Source organism: Pyxicephalus adspersus, chromosome 6 (assembly GCF_032062135.1).
Source record: "Pyxicephalus adspersus chromosome 6, UCB_Pads_2.0, whole genome shotgun sequence".
Lineage (NCBI taxonomy): Eukaryota > Metazoa > Chordata > Amphibia > Anura > Pyxicephalidae > Pyxicephalus > Pyxicephalus adspersus.
In genome coordinates, this window is record NC_092863.1 from 2,852,762 (window position 1) to 2,875,283 (window position 22,522).

The 22,522-nt window shown below is 40.3% G+C and overlaps 1 protein-coding gene across 2 annotated transcripts in view; it reads right to left on the minus strand.

The window, feature by feature from the left end:
- Positions 1-1,380: 1,380 nt before the first annotated feature.
- ADNP (activity dependent neuroprotector homeobox) overlaps positions 1,381-22,522 on the minus strand; it is a 21,956-nt gene continuing 814 nt past the window's right edge. Inside the window, exons 1-5 of one of the 2 annotated variants that reach the window (XM_072414154.1) lie at positions 20,017-20,527; positions 19,358-19,513; positions 8,413-8,529; positions 7,278-7,370; positions 1,381-5,797 (exon numbers count right to left, since the gene is read on the minus strand). In XM_072414154.1, the coding sequence (XP_072270255.1) occupies positions 2,690-5,797; positions 7,278-7,370; positions 8,413-8,520 (3,309 nt within the window). In that variant the 5' untranslated portion in view covers positions 8,521-8,529; positions 19,358-19,513; positions 20,017-20,527 and the 3' untranslated portion in view covers positions 1,381-2,689. Of the gene's footprint in view, positions 5,798-7,277; positions 7,371-8,412; positions 8,530-19,357; positions 19,514-20,016; positions 20,528-22,522 lie in introns of those variants that run through there. The other variant, XM_072414153.1, reaches the window with a different exon arrangement.

The following is a 22,522-nucleotide window of genomic DNA, read 5'->3' on the forward strand; positions in this document are numbered from 1 at the left end:
TCACAATGTTGAACCTAAGTGGAGGCGTGTGCCCTCCCAATCCCTATTGTTTGTACAGTCATAGTAAGCCAAAAGACTCTCTCAGGTACTTAATAAAAAAATATATTGTAAACTTATTACACAAATGGATTATATGGTGTTTTTGTAAATACTAGCCTGAAGCTACACTTTCATTTTAGTGATATTATCTCCAGTATTGCCGTACTTACAAATGAGAACTTAAATAATTGCATCTCTTGCTGCTAGTTGCTTTTGCAGTAAAAAGAAAACTGCATGCTAATTATTCTTGCATGCCAGTGAATAACCAATTTCCCCATGTCCTGCTGCATTTTGTGGTTCCTCCTGCCAACTTCTACATCACTGTATGATACAACAGTGACTTAAAGGTTGGCAAGATGAACCACTCGAGAAAAAAGGAATGTGAGTGTAAGGTTACGTACACGTCAGATGATTCCCCTCCGATAATCGCAGGGCTGATATCGGATGCGAATATTGCGTGTGTACAGCACTCGATGTCCAAACGACTGTTCTGGCCGATCCACAGACGAGGAACGATCGTAATGAAAGTGAAGGGGAGAGAGCGCAGCGGTGTCCTGCTCTGTCCTTCTCCCCCTCCCCTCTGTTGTTGCTCCCCCTCCCGGGTGTTTTCCTACTATCAGCTTTCTCCTGGTTATCACAACTGATTGGCTACTTGTGCTGCTTTTTTAATCCTGAGCTCTGCTGTACAGGGAGAGCAAGAGTCTACTACCAGGCAATATCTTAGTACAGGTAGTCCCTGGGTTACATTATGAGATAGAGACTGTAGGTTTGTTCTTAAATTGAATTTGTATATAAGTCAGAACAGGTACATATTTTAATAAAAGCAATTAGGATAGATGTTTTTCTTAACATATTACACAGCATGGTGTTAGTACAGTATAAAATCCTCATTGAGAGCTAACCATAAACAAAGCAAAAAAAAAATCTTTATGGAGCCTAGACATTAATTGACTTCTGAAGCAAGCTGTGCTTTGATATGCAAAAAGAAACTACAGTAGAGTTTGTCTTGGTCATTAAAGATTTACAAGAAGCTGCAGAAAGGGGTCCCCCCTAAGATCACCTACAATCTCAGTTGTGTTTAGCAAAATATTTCTTTTGCAAGTCATACAACCCCCCCAGCAAGCCTCCATCCTGCACACAGTGAGCAGGGAAGCCCATTCGTATCTAGGCTTCGTCCGTATGCCGGATGTCCTAAACCTGGGGACTACCTGTATATATACACACACACAGCGTAGATTAAAAAAAAAATTTCATCTTTTATATCTGTCTGGAGTTCTGCTATAAACACAGACAGGATTCTGGAATAAGAATACCAATAATTCACAGAAGAGAAGCAAAAGGTCCACTTGAAGCACAATACAGCTTTTTTTTTTTATTTATTTAGATGCTTAAATGAATACAAAGGGAAAAAAAGATCACAAAATACTACTACAACATTGTGTCAAATATTAGATGGTATAAATGAACATCACTAGGTGGGTGTGAACTAAATATACTAAGAACCAAAATACAGCATTGTGTTTCTGTTTTGGGTATTTGGAACACAATACTTTTTTTACAGACTCTTCTTTAAAAGGTGGCAAAAAATGAATAAGCTGGCATACTTTGTCTTGGGTTGGACCTCCCTAGATTAAAGTGTACCTACCTTCCAGGTGCATTAGGCGGCCAATGCTGTGCCTACTTAAAGAGGGGGCCTCTGCTTACCAAGATCTCTCCTGGTAAAAACACAAGGAAGAGGCACTTAAAAAAAAAAAAAAAATGATGCCGCGGTTTGGTAGGCCGCTTGTGCACTTTAAAAATACTTTTCTCTTCCAAAACACCAGCTCGTCAACAGTTCTTCCTGGGGCTTTACAGGGCAGAAATAGAATAATTCTAGTACAACAACAGAGATCGATCTTACAAGTCCAGGCTCCAATATGAGATTGTACGGATTATGTGCAAAAACTAAAGTCTTTCAAAATTACATATTAAACTTTTTTTTTTTTAAGTTTTTGTAATTTCTTGAATTATAGCGGTTTCAAGCCTTTTGCTAGGTAAACTAGATACAGCATTAATTACACAGCAGGCCATCACTAAATTAAAAAAAAATTCTATAGTGGGTACACAAGAACAATTTTTAGAAGCCTCACTTTTGAATAAGTCTAAAATACTGTACAAATATACAATTTAACTATTGAGAATGAATACATGACTGGGGGATAAAAAAAATTAGTATCCCCAAAAATTCTATACACAGTGAACCAAAACAAAATAGGATACAAAGCCGCTATGGGAGTCATACCCTTTCGGCCGATGGAAACCGGAGCTCAGTGAGGTTTCTTGGTTTCCTTTCAGAAGGCTAATTTTTATGTAAAGAAAAACATAACCAAAAAAATTTTAACTTTTTGGGAAGCTGGAACAAGAACTTTTGGATAAAACACAACTGTGCATTATAAATAATCCACTGTTGCTGTCCACATTGTGCATAAGCCCAATGTTGAGGAAGTCACAAGCAATCTAGGTAAGTATGGTCTTTTAAGAGTTGTATTACAGCAGCTGAGATTGCAACCATGCACGTCACTGACCACTCGGACAGTTAAAGTTCAAGAAGAGTCCAGCTGTAATGAAAAAGGTTTAGCTACTGGTTTGTACACAGTAGTGCCATGTGAACCTATACTTCTTGGCTGCTGAGTCCTACACCCGCTAGATTGCTGTGCATTTTATCTGTAACAGTCATGTTGAAGTGATCCCCGTCTTCACTATCGTTTGTGCTCGTTTGCCAATCCATTGGCTGGTTTGACAAACTCTCCTCATTCGCAGATGAGTTGCTTAATGATGGCGACTTCTCTTTAGACCATACCTCTTCACCTTTTTCCAAAGAATTCTGTTTCCATTTGGTTTGCTCCTCGTCACTTTCTGCTAAGTGATCCTTGACATCTTCCTTTGTGCTTCCAGCATCCTCACTGTGGTTTGAATCATTGACCAAAGTTTCAGGTTTGTCTGCTGCAAGTCCATCTGTTGGGGCGTCTGCCGTGTCATCTGCTGGACTGTCTTCTAAGTCAATAACCTGCTGCGAAACCAGTTCACTGTCGGAACGAGAGGTCTCATCCTTCCATGCGGGTGGCTCTTCTCGCTCTTCCTCATTGTCGGAATTGTCTATAATTATTTCACTGGACGAATCAGAATGGTTGTTGGCTTTAGATGGTAGAGGTGCCTTTTGACTATCTTGAGTCTCTTCAGCCTGCTGTGATTTACTCGACTCGGGTTCTGCACTAATAGACTTTACAAGCTCTTTGACATCTTTTTCAGGAGATGACTCGATGACACAATCGTTCAAGTCTTCTTCTGCGTTGGCAGAACTATCCGAGGAACTAGACTCATTAAGTTTACGCTTATCTACAGTCTTACTTGCGTTTGGAGCAGACTGGGATTCGTCAATGTTCTCAAACATCCACTCAGCTCCAAAATCCATATCATGTTGTACTTTATTAAGTTCTTTCATGTTAAAGCCAAGAAGAACGCTGCATTTGTATCGCTCACAGTTTCGAGCACACTTTTTCCTTTTGTTGCTAAAATGAGATGCTATATCGCTCTTCCATAACCATAAACTGGCTGCTAATTTTTCGATCTCCCTTCTGCTAGCATAGGGCTGAATGTTAAAGTATTTTGTAAGGAATGTCTTTCTGTTTTCATAGGAGTCATCTTCATGCCCTTTGGGATCGATTGCCAAAGCCACCGGTTCCTCAGGCTTATCGTCTAAAATAATTGGAGCATCTGGGTCCTCGTCTAGTCTTCTCTTCTTCACATTCACTAGATCCACAAAGTCATTCGGACGTTTCATTGAGGACATTGTCTGGCCTGTAGTTATTTTAATGGGTGCACCTTTATCCTGCCCATTCTGAGTTTTTCCAACACCTCTGCAATGTACAAGGTGCAGTGTGATAGTTGATGCCGTCATGTTACTAGTGTATACACCAAGACAATGGATACACTTATAGGTGAGCTTTTTCTCGACAGGATGGACGGTCTGAATGACCTGATGTCGCTCTCTCAAATGATGGGCAAGAGCATCAGAAATGGGACCCTTCAAAATAGAAAAGCAGAGCGGGCATAGAGTTTTGCCTACATCTTTCTTGTAGGGCACAGCAGTCTGTGGCGGGCTTTTGATTGCAGGATCTACTTTTTCAGGAGCCTTTGCTTGGGCTTTCGGAGGTGGGGTAGCTGTTGGTTGATTCTGAGCATGGTAAGCAACAGATTCAGCAGGAGCATCCCGTAGGTTGTATGTGGTAACAAGCAAGTGGATATTTGTGTGACTACCTTGCTGTAACGTAAGGTCAAAAGTCAACGTGGAATCAGTTTTGGGTGCCATTTCTTCATTGGCATGAACCATTCTCATATGCGCAGCCATTTTCTCAACATCGTTAAAAGTTGATCTACAGTATGGGCAGGATAGGCCGTGAATCAACATGTGATTTAGTAAAGTGTCAGTTGGCAAGTATCGATTACAGTACAGACATTTACTTGTAAAGTTGTGTATTTTCATAATGTAGTTTGCTACTGCAGGCACCTTTTCTGCTTTGTGCTCTTTCTCAAAGTGAATGCTGTATACATTTTCTGGAAAAAGCTCATTACAGATGGTACAGATCTTCCATTTTTGGGTAGATGAGGTGGAATTGGCAGCAGCGGCGGCTGCTGAAGCAGCCCCTGTAGGCTTTGCACTTGCCTGGACCATTCCACGAGAGCCTATGTGGGTTGGAGTAATAGAAGCAGGCTTTAAATGGCTACTTGATATCGCAGAGTTTCCAGACTGAAGAGAGTACCTTAGTGGAGCAGGGGACCTCTGGTCATTTGCTAGGGAGTATGGCCTTACGTTACCACCAGGAAGTAATTGTTTCATGGACTGAGACTGCTGGGGGATGGACACTGGTGCATTGCCACCCATTCCTAGCCTCATCTGCTGGCCAACTGCATAGCCTGGTGTTATTCCTTTAACACCATAATTATTCTGCTGCATGTGCATGTTGGTCATCATGTTGGAATTCATTGACGGCTTTGGTATCGCAAGTCTATTGACCATTTGTTGCGACGGAAGAGGCCGGATGTTCGCTGGCGTAATTGGACCCATCCGCTGCGGCATGCCAAGGGGCTTCTTCTCCTGTGGCTTTGGTGCAATCAGCATCAATGGCTTGGATCTGGGAACAACCACATTGGTGTGGCTTATCATAGCTGTAACTTGGTACCCAATGCGTTCATGGTCTTCAATAATGTGCTGGACTAAAGTCTCATAACTCTTCGGCATAAATCGACAGCGCTTACACTGAATGTTGCCTTCATCGCTAGTGTTTGAACCTGTAGACACAGCACCGTTGACAGACTTTTCACACTTGGCAACATATGGTGCTGCAACGTGCTGAAAGTGTTCCCTGTATATATGTTTTCTCACCACTTCATAGAGGGGATCTCTGTAAGTGCACTTCTTACAATAATACACAGCTTGTTCCACACTGTCTGTCGGCTTCGGTTTAAGGCTCTCAAACTTACTCTTTTCCTTAAAAGTGTTGAGGGGTGGGTTTGGCTGTGGTGCAGTGGGGGCATGGAATACCTTAATGTGCATTTCCAAGGTCTTTCGATCGCCATTATATGTGCAATACGGACAGTTCAGCAAAATACGGTTCTCAAAGTCTTCGTTGTGTACATTGCGAAAGTGACTCTTATACGCTGAGAAAAACTTGGAGGAGAATGGACATTGGCTGCAGCAGAACTGTTTAGTTCGATAGTCCTAGAGAGAAAGTATAAAAAAAAATTAGGGGAGGGAATTACTACAAAAGCTCAACACAACATATGGTTTTATGTAAATATATAAACTATTTTAAAATTAGTAGGCCAACTATTGAACTCATATTTCATTTGCAAACATAACTGCATTTCTGTAGCCAAAATATATTTTCATAGCTATTTTCATATACCCATTTACATAAACAGTGTTTGAGTTAATAAAACATGAGGGCTCAATCACAGCATAATTTTTTTAAAATAAATAATTCTAACAAATATAATAAAATGTACTGCAAGCCTTTTTAATGGGCTTTTACGCAGCAGACTTGGCTTACCATGGTATTTGAAATACAGTCATTTTACTAGAACACAAACTAGTCATCTACAATCAACCAACAAAGAGAGAAACTACATTTAAGACATAGGCCCTGATTTATTAAAGCCCTCCAAGGCTGAAGAAGATACACTTCCATCAGTGAAGTTGGGTGATCCAGCAAACCTGGAATGGATTTCCTAAAAGTAATTTGCTATTTGTTAGCAAATGTTTTCAGGTTTTCTGGATCAAAAAATTGAGATCCATAAAAAAAAAAATGCTTAGTGCATTTTGGTAAGTAACTGAAATGTTTTCCTAATACTCCCTAGGATGTTACAGGAGGTTTGCCTCGAATCAGACCACTTTCACCTGATATTTTCTGCTGTTTATTTTTACCAACAATCTTATGCATAAAAGTTTTAAACAGCATAAAGAACAATGAAATCCGATTCTTATTTCTGGGAGCAATGAAAACGTAGAGCAAAAGGGCAATAAATGAGGACTGTCTTCTGACTGGGTCACAGGTAGACCAAAAGCAAACAGGAACAACTTTTAAATTACTATGCCTATGATGCTCACAAATATGGAAAAGGATCATTTGGCTGAATTAGGTTATTATTATTTTAATTTTAGTTCCCAGCAGCTAGGTAGGGCAAGCGATCATCAAATACTAGTTGCCTTGAGGAAAGGTAGTAGTGGTGGAGAAACTTTTCTTTGAACTTCTAGTTTTGTATGCATCTGTATGTGTCTTATAGAAGCTGTGAGCCAAAGGAGTATTTTCTCCAAAGCTCAACTGACACTTGTGAGAAGTTGCCAAAGAGGCTAATGTCAGGAAGACTAAGACTGTCCTCTATTGATGAAAGATAGAGCTTAAAATAATATGGTTCTGAGTAACAGCAAAGTATTTAGTATGATATCTAGAAGAAGGGAAATAGCCATGGCAAACTCTGGTTACTGTAAACACCATAATTTTAAAAGATATCAGACTTTCCTTTTAAAGGGATAAACTGTCAATGAAGACAATGAATCCACTGTAAGAATTGCCTGCTGTTGATGGATTGTAATTATTCATAAAGGCAAATAAGAGTTATATTTTTGGATTTGTACTTTGCATGGATCGAATGGGGTTTACTAATGGTTCTCTAAAAAGTAGAATTAAATAGATGAGTACCTGATTTTTAGTAAGTGACGGATCATAGAGTCCCACATCGTCCCAGGAGGTATTCTTTACATAGAAGTCGTTAGGTTCAAACTGCTTAAATTCCTGATGACAAGAAAACAGACCAGATATTTAATACACAACAAACATGTAGCAGTTCGAATTTTGAAATATAATAATTATCACAGGCATGACATTCCTTTAGTAATGATTTTTTTAAAAAAGCAATCAAAAACTGTGTTACCACCCAACCATGAATTGATCTATAGCCAGATTCCAAAAGACATGGAGCCAAAGTATCTTACTGGTACCTCACTGTCATTTATTACAGATGCTGGGTCAATACTTAATTCCAATACCATCCCACCCAAGTCCTTCCCTCAACGTATAGATATATTGATTAGTCATACTGATAATTATAATAGAATGCACCAGCAAGGGGTACAGCAATGATTACAGAAAATAGGCTAAATTACAATGGTCTTCAATCAACCTGCAAAGAGCCTGGTGCAGGATTATAAAGCTTTAAATATGAAGGTGACTGATGGTGGGAAAAAGGATTAATATTTAATGGTGTGTATAATGAAGAGCGGCGACTTTTAAATTTTCATTGCTTTTTTGTTTCCTCTTTCTTATAACTGGAAACAATTGTATGTTGGCTGCAGGCATTGGATGAAATAAGGAAGTGTAATCTGTGCAAATTTTCCTGCCACCTGTCCTGTTACCGGTTTAGTCCAATCTCATATGGACAGTAAGAGAGGGCAATTTCTTATATAAATGTACAATGGTTACCCAAATGATTTTACATTTTAATTAAAGCTGATCTTTACATGGACTCGGAGTCTAAAAGTGAGAAGCTGTTTTATGGGGAACTTCTATAAAGGTTTGCAAAATAAATATTGCGTTCCTTCTGAGAGGTACAAGTGCACTTCCTGTTATATACAGTTGTCAAGGGGCACCTCTGACATTACCCCTCTACCAAGATGTCACATCTTTATGAATACACAGAAAAGAACAGCTTGTAAAAGAAAAAGATCAACTGCAAGGAAACCAAAGGCAATACTGGCGACTAGTCTTTTGTCATTTGCACGTCTTTTTTAGCTCTGATCCTTTACAAGAGCCGAGAGATCCGGAGAAACAGACTCACCTCTACATGTTCTTTACAGTACTCAAGGCCAATGTCACCCAGGATTTTCTTCACTGTTTTTCTGGCTTTCCGTAAACTGCCAAGGTTATTTACAGGAAGTTGGAACATTATTACTACCTAAGAAAAAAAAAAAAGACAAAGCTTGTTAGCCAAAAAATTGTAGGCCCATATTACAGGTAGCGGCTATATACAGTAAATTACAGAAAACATTTTCAGAAAAATTATGCCTCAAAATACACCATATATACAGATTTCCTAACATTCTGCAACATATGTCAAGGAGTTCACTTTGTATCATCACCCACAATGCTGGCTACTGGCAGACAAATTCCGCATAAGAAATAAATCGAATTTTTGGCTTTTGGATCTCTATAAAAAATACAAGGAAATTGACCAATTTACGTGTTTATTTCTTGTGGAAATATTATACTCTAGTCCAGTGGTCTAACAGCGGCAACTGATAAAAAAGAGTAATAAGATCAATGGTAAACCAGTGCACGACATTCAGAATTTTCATGGAATATAAATGTAACAAGACTATTCAAACATGCACCAAAGTTAAAGGACCAAATAATCTACAGTAGTGTATTTGGTATAGAAAAATCCAAACTAGACATCCAAGAGGGAAGCTAGAAATATATTCTTTCTGTAATAACAAAACAGTTAAAACGACCCAGGTGTACATGTAACACATAATAGTAGATTTCTGAAAACAACTGCATTTCATAACCCTGGATCAATGTAAAATATTACACAATGCAACAGAAACTTTAGCAACTCAAACTGTAACATCTGAACAAACCACTTTTAGGTCAAGAGAAAAAAATAAATCAACCTAAAAACAAAACTAAAGGAAAACAGATTCACCAACACATCAGTTTTTTGCAAATTTGCAAAGACCATTGAGAGCTAGCAAGCCTCAAGCCTGGCAACTGGCCACAATGACTTTCCTAACAAGGACGAGTTCATTGTACTGCAATCTCCATAACTGGTTCATCTCACATTTTGCTTTATTGTAAGGTACTTTTATATAACATTAAGTCCTTTGCTGTGGAAACATTTGGTAAAGCTTCTGGTCAGACTTGCCATACAAAGCACTGAGCATCCTTGCAATCAACCTACTTCTGGAATGCTGACAGTTGCCTAGCAACAGAGGCAGGTACCAATTTATTTATTTTTTTTGGCACATTAAAAAAAACAAGTGCAAAAAAAAGACTATAATAAACTAAAAAAAGTTAACAATTTTAAAATAAACTTTTTTTATTTTATCTAGAAATGGGGGGGGGGGAATCATCCATATATAACCTGTTAAGATGAATGATATTCCTGGCTCCTTAAACCCCAATGCAATACAACCTTAGACCAACAAAGCAATCAATCCCTGCGGCAATTTTTACTCTGCACTGCAGGCAAACCTCACTTCCCACCACTCAAAAGCCAGGATTTTATATATTGTAAAGTAGACTATCACCAGCTCGTCAACAAGGTTTGCCACACACCTCGATTCTTTCTTGAACTACATTACTGAATATCTCTTCCTACATAGCAAGATAATGCAACGTGTCTAAAGCTGCATACACATGTGCAATAATTGTCGTTGGAAACAAACAATCCACGGAAGATTGTTAACAAAAAAAAGTGCACAACCACTGTTCAACGACGCCGATGAACGAGGAATCTCACTGTAAACGAACAACTGTCCCGGCGGATCTGATTGAGCGACGATCGTTCGTAATCTATTGTGTGTACGTTTGCTCAGTGATCATGGACTGTTCTGTGATACACTTTCTCCTGTACATGTCACTTCCTGCATCGTTCGAAAGATCGTTCACAAACCATCGTATCTAGTGTGTACATTATTGGTGGATTATATTTGAACGACCGTATCGCTACAGCATAAACAGAATTGTGCACAAAATAATCTTTCAAAATAATCGGGAATGATCGTTTGTTTTCAAACAGTAATTATTGCACGTGTGTACCTAGCCTAACACCCTGCATGATCATTGCATTCTGTAAAGTTTTCTCATCTATGAAGAAGTTTTAGTGCATCATCACACAGCAATGAGATACTAAGCACTCTTTGGTGAGATGTAAACTAGTGAAAGAAGACAACTTTACAAAAATAACCTTCATAACAAAACATGAATGGCAAGAAGAAACCAGCTGTATCATCCAGGGCCATCACAGAACAGCCCAATGCATTACAGATCAGAGCTATGCAATATTCTACCAACTTGATTTCTTCCAAACATTAGTTACCTCTAACCAGACTATGAACAAACAGACATTTTATTTGATTATGGTCAATAGACAATAAATGTCACCATACTTTGTGTCACTGTTGGAACAGAAACTAAAGAAACCGTTCCCAATAGGGACAGCAATTAAACCTGTCTAATCAAGTTCTAACTCTTCCACACACCTTATCCAGAACACAAGGTTTGATACGAGTTCCACCTAAATCCTAAACTTAGAATGATGATTTAAAAAGTATTTCCCTAACTACATTATATTACATTTTAGGATTAGGTCCATCATTGCTGGAAAGAACTGATCATATACAGCCAGGTGTATGAAAAGTTTGCTTTAAGTAAAGTTTTTGCTGCAAATAGCAACCACAATTTTTGAAAAATTAGATTGTTTAGGTTAGTCTAAGGTCCTGAGAAAAGTAGATTGCCAGAGAACCAACTGCAGAAAAACCAGGTAACCATTGTTCCGATATAGCCAGGAGGTTGGCTATAGAAGACTGTCCAGTAAATGGTCCTGTATGAGTGGGGGACCCAACCAAAGGAGACTGGTAAAAAGAAAGACTCACTGGATGGGAGATTACTTGGCAGAACTACATCTCTAACTTTTTACTCAGCACCACATTAACACTGGCATACCAGACAGATCTATATAGGCTGCCCATCGGAATGATTATCCTCATTTTCTAGGAGCAACCTGTAATAAAAACTCATCACAAAGGCCTTTGCAGCGCTAGGTCCCAGGTTCGAATCTCGGCGAGGACACGATCCGCATGGAGTTTGCATTTCTCCCCGTGTTTGCGTGGGTTTCCTCTGGGTTCTCCAGTTTCCTCATACATTCCAAAAACACGCATTAAGGTTAGATGGCTCGCGCCAAAAATTGACCTTCTACTGTATTATGTACTACACATATGAAGTAGGGACAGCTAGTGACAGGACTATGGACTTTGTACAGCGCTGCATAATATGATGGCACCTTATAAATACTGTGTAATGATAATAATATTAATAAAAAGGACAAAGCACCACTATGCAACAAATCCAAATTAGTACTTTTGGTCAGTTCAGTTATCTTAAACAGCATCATTCACTTATTCACTTATTATCTGATCCTCTATCCCAATATGGGGGAGGCATGTAAACCCTTGCTGCAAAAATGCTGACAAAGGTCTATCCTCATGACCTGCAGGTAAATGAAGAAAGGTTTCCCTTTATATGTACAAGCTAAGGACATCAAAAGGAGGAACTCAGTCAGAAAATGTAAGCAAAAAGTACACTAGATACCTACTACAGAAAAAGTATACAAAAGAACTGCCATGTACAAACACAACACAGTAAATATATTTATTGCAACTATTCCAATCTATGCATTTACAGGGTACCAGAGTAGATAGGTTTCCTTTAGCAAAGGAAGTGAAATAACACTTGACAGCCAGACAGGGTGCCATGAAAAAATACACCTGATGCCAAACTATTTATATATCCGTCTGTATGGCTCAACAAAAGCAAATCCAACTGCCTGAAAGGCCTGGCCGCCTCCTAGATTTAATGCATCTGCTCCCTAATTCCATACTTAAGTCATAATAAGAAAAAGTGAATCGGGAACCAATAAGATGCTTTTATACTCCGACATTTATATATTTTGCATCTCACACAGGCATTTATTCACTGACCAACCTATTTATTTTATTTTGGATAGAGTAAATTTCCCTTAATTTTCACAGTCACATCCTGTTCTATACCTCAAGACACCCCAAACTTATCTATGTGTAAATAACACACCCCCAAACTTATTTAGTGCTTATTTAGTGCACCAAAATGTGATAACTATTGTTACATGACAAGGCCACTAAATACTGATTGGACAATCCGATGTTTTTAAAGCAAAACTAAACCAGTCAATGCTCACCTGTCCCTGTAACGTTGCAAGAGCTAACATCTTCTTCCTTCTTGTCTTCCATATTCCAATCTTTGGCCATATTAAATAGCCAGGCCAGAAAAGTGGGACTCTAGCTTCAATTTACAACTCATGGTCTTCTACTCTTTTTACAGTTTTAAAAGTAGAACCTCTATCTAGGTTTGAATGATGTTGTATACCCAAAAAGATGTGCCATTCTTAGCAATAACCATGCAACACAGGTACTAATCCCCCAAAAAACACTGGAAAGTTTGTGTTGCTTCCAAGATGCCATTAGGGAGATTCCTGGCAAAAATAGTAACCCTTCCCTATTACCCAAGCAAGCAAGACAAGCATTTAAAGGCTTCCAGGAAAAGTTAAAGCGTACCTAAACTCAGAATTTTCACTTCATAAAAAAGGGTAGACAACCCTTTTATTTAAAGTGTTGTGCCAGCCCGAAGATGGATACCGGGAAGACACGAGACCCAATTGAAGAAACCTCAGGACGGATCGACTGCTCTGCAGGATTGAAGTAAATGTTTTTGTTTTGGGTTTACTTCCTCCAAGTATTTTGTGCTCAATACACTAGTACATTATTTAGTTTGTGGGGTTTTTTTTTTTTTTGCTTTCCTTTTTTACGCATTACTTTTCTCAAGTCTAAAGCTGCGTACACAAGTGCAATTTTTGTCGTTGGAAAGGATCTTTCACGATCCTTTCCAACGACAAAGGACTACACAATGCATGAACGGTGCTGTACATACAGCACCGTTCTGCTCTATAGAGAGGGGAGGGGAGAAGCGACGGAGCGGCACCCTGCTGTCCGCTCTCCCCCTTCCCTTGCATTAGGATTGGTCGTCGTTCATCGTCTGTGGATCCGCCAGGATGGTCGTTCAGACGATGGATGACGCCGACTGTACACACGCCAGATTTTCGCCCGATATCTGGCTGATGCCGATTATCGGGCGAGAAAAATCTGACGTGTGTACACAGCTTTAGGCTTGTACACAATAGCACATAATACAGAACACAAGGATGATTCTTGCTTGTGTGATTCGGCCTGTATGACTGAACACAGTTCGATAGTCTTAAGATTTCATTTGAAGTCCTTGACATTACGTTATGAAGCCTTACAATCCAGGCCATCAAAAAAAAAAAAAAACAGAAAATTCTAAAAACACACTTTGCCCTATAATCTAGATCAATGTTTCTCAACTAGGGTTCCTCCAGAAGTAGCTAGGGCTTCCTTGAGCAATTTGTAGCACTCAGGTCATTTTAGGTGACACCAATAATCTTTATGACTATCCAAAGAGGCAACATTCCCACTGACCACCATGCTGATATAGTAAACAAGGGCTCCCCTATATTAAAAAGGCTAATCTAGATAGTCAAGGTACCCATCTGTGTATCAACAAAGTACCTGAGCTATAAATAATTGAAAATATAGTTCTTTTTTAAACATTAATTTTCCAACGTCATGCTATATCTTTGAGGCAGACCTACTTCCTACACCGCAGACTACCGAGAGTGTTTGGAAAGTACCTAAAATGTTTTTGGAATATAATCTCCCATTTACTTGCCGGGACCGAGGTCTCAGACGCACAATACACTCAACGGGGGCTCATTCCTGTAATCAAGACCACAAAAGTCCCATGCTTGGATCCCTGTTACTGTAAAATATTGATCGCGTTCAATAACTACTTATGTAGAGCTGTACCAACAAGCATATATTGAACATAGAAGAAGAAAAAAAAGACATATAAACCTTACAAATACCCCAATGTCAAGCAAATATCAGTAAAAGCATCACCAAGAATAATTTAATTAGCCTTTGCTTAAAACATTCCTCAGGGCCAGTCAAAAATTCTACAAACAGCAGTACAATATCAAATTCCTCAAGAGCTGAGTAAAACACAAATTAGACACAGAACCAGCATTTTGTTTGGCACAAAAGAAAATAACCCACAAATTATTTTGCCCATAATACGAAAGCCTACTTGCGACACAAACATTTCTACACAATGCACGTCATAGCAGAATGTGTGGTCTGAGACAAAAGGGGTCTCACCCACATCCAAAAAGGAGAACAGGCACAATGAGATAAAGTGAAAACTTGCCTACAATGCAATGTATGCAATGTGCATTGCAATGTTGCAATGTATTTTGCAGCAACCTGTCCACCTGGGTTCAGAAGGAATCAAGTTGACAGATGTGAATTACACACCATGTCCAAATCGAAGCAGGTCCAAGAGAAAATCTAAAGCCCATTTACTCACCACTAAATGCAAGGAACATAACTGCAATGGAAAAAACATACCTGCATTCCTAACCAAATCAAAAATCCCCTTCATTCAGTTCCAGTTTATGTTTTCATTTAATAATGCACTTAGCTGTAGAAGAAGAACGTAAACATGCAAATGTCTCTCAACCTGCACTACTTTCTCTTCCATCACTAGAACCAACATCCCAAAGTCTGCTGGGAAACAGACTTCTGCTTATCAGGATCTAAATAGTCTCCAACAGATCCTTTCTCCAACCACTACACTTTATTTCAGAAACGTGAGGTCAGAATAAACCAGCGAATAGAGCCCTAGTAGATGGATAGTTAAGAAATCAACACGTTTCTGAGAAGTAGATCAAGGAATCTGAATTCAAGGTGTTTACTTTCTTCTTCTACAGGCGTAAAGAAAGGCAAACGATAAAGAATGCCTATCGTCAAGGCCAATTCACTGTCTGACATAGAACCATATAGCTCAATATACTCCAGCACCTAACATGCCGTCAGTATTATTGCCTTGCTGACATAACTGGTGGCCGCAGTATCCAGCTAAGACACCGCAGCACAAATTCAATTTGACAGTTTCCTTCAGGAATGTGCCAAAGAGGAATCAAAAACGCAATATTCAATATGAGTCACTGCTGAACCCATTCCATGGAGATGCCAATAAATAAGTTTTCACAATATCTTTCTTACACATAGACAAGAAGCTACATTAACTTTCCAGAAAATTTCTACATTGTAGCCATTACAAATTCTTTACTGGGCAGTTTTGTAAAAGGTAGCAAAAAGGTTACAATGACTGCACACCTGAACTCTTTGGATGTTTTAAACCTGGGGTTGGCAAACTTTTATGGCCACTAGGCCATTTCAGGGGTGGACGGGGGCACACCAGGCCGGACTGAGTTCGGCCATAATGGCTACGCCCCCACCAGAAAACACCCCCCTAAAGTGAAATCCCTCTACTCGGTATGCATTGCGGAGGAGAGGGATTTACCTTCAGTGAGCATTCCCTATTTACCGCCACCGCGGAAGTATTAAGCCTGCCGCGGTATATAGGATAGCCACAGTAAGTAGGCGACACCGGAGCTCCAGCGGCTCCGGTAGTTCATAACGCCCCCTGGCAGATCTAGCTGGCAACCCGCGGCTCTATAGACGGCCGGATCAGCCAGGTGGCGTTAGGCAAGAACGAACTACCCGCTAGGTCTTATCTGGCGTAAAGGCTGGAGTTTGCCGATCCCCGTTTTAAACAATTATTAAAAGAAAACAGTTTTCAAATGGAACGACTACTCTTTCACACTCTTCTACATTTTGTAAAAAGTTACAGGTAGAAGTTAAGCCAGCCGAATGATCAGTCTATTTATTCCCCTAATGTTCAGACTTGCCTCAGGATCAAGCGATTGTGCACACCTCTCGAAGTCTGGCACCATATCACACACACCACAGCATGTGGAGATTTGACAAGGGGGCAGAAGTGAGCGTACTGTACCACTTACTGGCCCCCATTCATTTTTTAAGGGGGTGCCGTGGGTGGCTTTCCCCCCCAAGGCAACGTTTCACTGGCATGGGGAAGTGGTAGCTGCTCCGCATTCTCATTGCCAGTCTGAACATTGCCTAACGTACAACAAAGCTGTTCTTTTAGAGAATCTGTGCACCATTTCCTTGTACAATGGAGGTGATTCTAGCAAAGTAATGAATAGGCTTTGCCTTGTTCAAAAAGAGGAATGGCACTGCTGAATATACAAAATATCCTGTTTACCATAACCCTCTCATAACTAAAACCAAAGTTACCCTTCCGTTAAAAACTGCCTAGGAATTCATAATAAATATTACAATTATTGCCCAAACCCCATAAATGAATGGCAATGGATTAAAGCTACCTGGTGCTCCCGCAGCTGGAGTGTGCTACCATATAGCTTTCAGGTGTTTGGGAATGTGTTTAGCTAAGGGCTAAAAATAATAAGAAATTAGTTGCCGGGCCATTGCTGTGCTGTCACTTTTCTCTCAGGGCTGTAAGAATGACTAACATTTAAGTAAACAGATATACCTCAATTATAGGTTAACCATCATTCAGATTACTGTCAGTTTACCCAAGTGGTGCTTGTTAGCAAAATAGTTTGGTCTAGTTATGACAGGACTGTACAAGACTGCACGGAATACAGCTGTCATGCCATAAGAGACACCAACGACTCATTAAAAAGAATGAGAAATGCTTTAGGAGAAAAGTCATACCTACTAGCACCCCAACCCTAAATTTGCTGGACTTTTTACCCCAAAAATGTTCTTCTACCTGAACAGAGACAACCCCCTTTCCCCAGATAACCTGCAGCGCCACCTGCTGACCAACCAATTGTATTATTGTGAAGCTACCTGAAAACACTACTAAAGATTACCTATGCTGTCTGCCCAATCTTCTATTGCACCTTCTGCCTTATACCTGCTCCTGACATTCAAGTTTGAGCTCTGGCAATAACATGCAATTTTAGTACTTCCCTTATTAAATTCTACATGTTGCACTGCAGGACACCAACAAGGTAAATTTTAATGTTTAGGTCCAACAGAAGTTTTGGGGTAAAACAACAAATTACACTCCTGGTGCATCAAAACAAAAGCCTTAGAATTGGTTTGCCTTAGAGTAGAAAGGCCTGTCCCCTGCCAGCATACTGCAGAAAAGGACCTCTGTGTCTAAGTAGTGGCCCCTCAAAATCAGAGCTCTTTCATAAAAAGAAGGCATGAATGGAGAGCTCCGACAAGCAAGGTATGTATTTGACTTCTGCAGAGGGACCAAGGTTTCCTCTCTGAAAGAGGTGAGGATGTATTTTCCAGGTTGTGGCAGTTTAAAACAAAATACAGACAGTAAAGGGGGTTAAATAAAAAAAAAATAAAAAGTTGCACCTACACCATAGTGCTTTTTGCTGCCCCAGCTTTAGAACTTTGCTCCACTGAACTGAGAAAGCTTTGTGAATGGGTCGTGTATGTCACATGACCCAATAGACCACCCTCATACCAAGATACCAACAAAGACTGACCGCTTCAATAACTACAATCTAACTCTATATACAGGCAGCCCTGTTTAAAATGTTATATATAAAACCAATGAAAAAGGGAGAGTACTTCCTTAATGGTAGAGTAATATTCACCTCAATGCTCCTTTCAGATGCACCGAGGCACCAACACACAAAACCTCTATAAAAAGCCAACAGGTACTCTTCAACTACTTAAAAAAAAAAAGCCAAACATATCTACAGTTACTTTCTTCTGCATTCATGTTTTCACTTCCTGTCTGGTGAAGTTGTTTTCACCAGAAACCCAATAACGTGAAATTTCTCTAACACAGCCACCAATATTGGTACCAACTGAAACTTCTACAGAAAAAAAAAATGGCAGAACATACATTCTGAAACTAGTCGAGATATACACACCATGCATTACAGATATGTTCAGTGCCTCTGTATTGTGACCCAATTCTTCAGTAAGCACCCAAAGACAGCCAGGTGGTTACTGAAAAGTGCCGGGTGGTGCGCCCAGCTAAAAGGGGCCGGGGAGAACACTGCTATGGGAAACCCAGAATCTGCTCTGCATTACACCAAGCAGTAGTAGTTCCTGGTGTGAGAAGGCGGCAAATGCACCGCAACGTGACCGCCAGCCTTAATGTCAGATTTGAGCCATGCTATTAAAAACATTTCCTATTTATAAACATCTGCCATAATAGATAAAAATTGTCACTGCATTCACTTAGCAGCCAATAAACATTTACTGTGACAAAAGAGAAGATTCTATAAAAAATAAAGCCATTAGTAGACGTAATGAGAGGATGACAGCTTACAGCAACGATTTCCAAGTATGACCCGCTTACATGGCAGACCTGTGCCATGATTCGGGCAGGTAAAGCAAACTGACCACAAAGCTCAGAAGAGTCAAAAACTCATCAATGCTCCTGCAAAAACAAACACATCCAGGGTGAATTTGCACTAATTTGATTTTCGGTTCATTTTTCTTTTCTCGGTTTTCATTTTCAATCCAGTGTTTAGTGGTTTCTCCTGGGAAGCTCGATGTCACTACAATAATGTGGAGCGTAGCTACACACAGCAGCTGGCAGGGAAAGTGGCATACATGTCAGGACTTCCATAAATTCAGCTTTGTGGTCATTTGTTTGCCATGGCAGGGTCACTTAAATCCTTGCAGTCATGCTTGGTATCCTTTCAATGAAGCTTGATTTAGTAACACCGCAAGCATCCATGTACACAAGATAATTGTTTCTAAGTTACCTCCAACCTAATACTCCATCAAACTTTTAGCAAGCCATGAAACATTTTAAGATTACATTAAGTTAAAAATGAAACCAACCTCAAGCATTTGTCTACCAACCTCAATTGTAAAAGAGAAAAAAACAAAACAAACAAAGCGATGGTAATATTTTTGTCCCTGTGCTACACACATGACACGAGTATCACAATCATAGCAAAAGGCTCCAACATGCTTATAGTTCACTATGCAAGAGGAGAGAGCAGAGTGCCAACAAACCTTGTTGTAAAATAAAAAAAAAAAAAAATCAAAGCTGAAACACAAAGGTGTCAGCGCCGCGTAGGCGGGTGGTGAACTTCACGCAGCGGGAGGTGACGTGGTTGAAATCGCCATCCATACATCCGAGAGCGCGTGGTCAATTCGAACTGGGCCCACCTGGAAGAGCAAAATAAAAAGAATTTTCAGTTATTGCAATCCACACATGCTGCAAAGCATAAGGCAGTGAACAAAGTGATGAGAGATTTATATCCTGGGGTAGATCTTGGTCGGGGTAACAAGGCTGCAGTGTAACAATGTATCAGTATCACTGCAGAGGGAAAGAGAGAGAGAGGACCAGGCAGGCACAGCTGTGAGTCACTGACTCTGCACTATGGGCCTGCTCCTCTCCCAGACCTGTAGGAGGCGCTGTGCTGCAGCTTCCCCCATCCCCCACCCTGCAATGGCCTTACCCAGCACAGAATGCGCCCCCTACAGGAATTTGGAGCCGGTTCTCTCTCTCTCTTTCTCCTCGGTGACACGGCTGCGGTGCATTTTGGGTGGAGGCAGGCTTTAGATTTTTTTTTTTACACCCCCCAAGACAATCTCTTTTTTGCCATAACGCAGCTGTGCGGAGAATACCGCACGATGTCAGATCGGTGCTGGATATGGTGTGCATGTACCGGGAGTGCAGGAAGTCCGGGCATGCAGCATGCTGGCAGCATCACATCGCGCCTTTTTCAGCAGACAGGCTGGAGGGGAGGGGGAGAATGACTGGTAGACGCCCCCCGGTTATTAACTCCTTCCTACCGCGGCAATGCACATACATAGGGGACCCCAAACACCCCCAGGATGGGTTAACCCCTTCACTGCCCGGGGAGTCAGCATGACAGCTCCAGGGGCAGAGCGGCAATCACAGCCCGCCATACATCCTAGCAGCCAAACCCCCTCCATGTGTCTGGGCTGTACACAGGAAGCCAGCACCGCACCGGCCTAGGGATGCGCTACAGCAAGGGCTGACATCTGACCACACCGACCAGACATGGCCTAGACTGATCTCTATGTGGATGGGATGACATACCCGTCCTCCATACACCCCAAACATGGCACACCCGTCCACTATACACCCCAAACATGGCACACCCGTCCACTATACACCCCAAACATGGCACACCCGTCCTCTATACACCCCAAACATGAACACTTCTCCCCCAAATACATCTATACCAAAACACTTCTCCCTTATATACATCTCTAACAAAACACAAAGCCCCTATATACACCTATAACAAAACACTTCTCCCTTATATACACCTATAACAAAACACAAGGCCCCTATATACACCTATAACAAAACACAAGGCCCCTATATACACCTATAACAAAACACTTCTCCCCTATATACATCCAGACATGTACACAATGCTAGCTCCCTACATACACAGACAGAGTGCATTATATACATGTATTTAGTGCTTAATGCACCCAATGTTTACCCTACAGACATATACAGAGCTCTATACATCCAATATATATCCTATACATGTATACAGTGCCTAATGCAATCAATGTTCAACATATAGATGTATACAACACTCTGTACAACCAGTGTTTACCTAACAGAGATACACAAAGATCTTTACAACCAGTGTTTACCCTATAGATATGCAAAGAGATCTCTACATTCACTGTTTACCTTATAAATACACACAGTGCTCTATACATCCACTGTTTACCCTAATTTTTGGAGGTGTATGTTGTTGCCCTATACATCCAATGTGTTCTCACATGATGACAGTGTTGCTCCTCCATACAGCTACAATGTATCCCTAATAGACATACACAATCCTCTATACATTCCCAGTGTACCTTGGAGGTGTGTAATCAAAGCTTCTTATAGTTTATAGATGTATACTGTATTCTTTATAGAAAGAATCGACATTCTGTGTGTCTAGTATATAGGAGTAATACAATGCGGTATATGGCCTACATATGTATTCCAAGTTACACATATCCTACACATGTATACTTTGCTCTAAAAATCTTGTATATGTTCTATATGTTGTGTACAATGTTCTGTATAGATGTATATAATGCGCTTTCTGTATTCTGTATATATTCTATAAAGGTAGAGTGTTCTATTCTGCATATACAGTCTATACAATGTTCTATGCATTCAGCGTATGTTCTTCTATGGATTGTATACAATGTTCTGTATATCTGCATTATACAATATATAGATGTATACAATGTTCTGTATATCTGCATAATACAATATATAGATGTATACCATGTTCTGTATATCTGCATAATACAGGGCCTATAGATGTATAGAATGTTCTGTATCTGCATAATACAGGGCCTATAGATGTATAGAATGTTCTGTATATCTGCATAATACAATATATAGATGTATACCATGTTCTGTATATCTGCATTACACAGGGCCTATAGATGTATAGAATGTTGCATATTTCCTACATATGTATATTCTGCTCTATGCATCTTGTAAATTTTCTTCTATAGGCTGTATACAAAGTTCTATATATTCTGTGTATGGTGTTCTATATGAATTCCATGGAGGTGTGTACACATGCAGTGTTATGTATCTATTCTGCATGTGCAGTCTATAGATGTATACATTGCTCTTTGCACCCATACTATATCATATAGATGTACCCAGTGTCCCCTATACAACAGGATACAGCGTGTCCCCTATAGCTGTGTATGGTGTTCTGTATTTATTCCATGGAGGTGTGTACACATGCAGTGTTCTATTCTCTATGTGCAGTCTATAGATGTATACATTGCTCTTTGCATCCAGTATATACCATATAGATGTACCCAGTGCCCCCTATACTGAGGTCCCATATAACAGGGTGCAGTGTGTCCCCTTAAAATGTTTACTGCATACAAGGGGCCCCCCAATAGGTGTCAGTCAGTGTCTCCCCATAGTACCCCTCACCCTATACTCCCCAGTCAGTGTCTCTCCATAGTACCCCTCACCCTATATCCCCCCCCCCAGTCAGTGTCTCCCTATACCACCCCTCAACCTATACCTCCCCAGTCAGTGTCTCCCCATACCACCCCTCAAACCTATACCTCCCCAGTCAGTGTCTCCCCATAGCACCCCATACCCTATACCCCCTAGTCAGTGTCTCCCTAAAGCACCCCCCCCCCCCTCAGTCA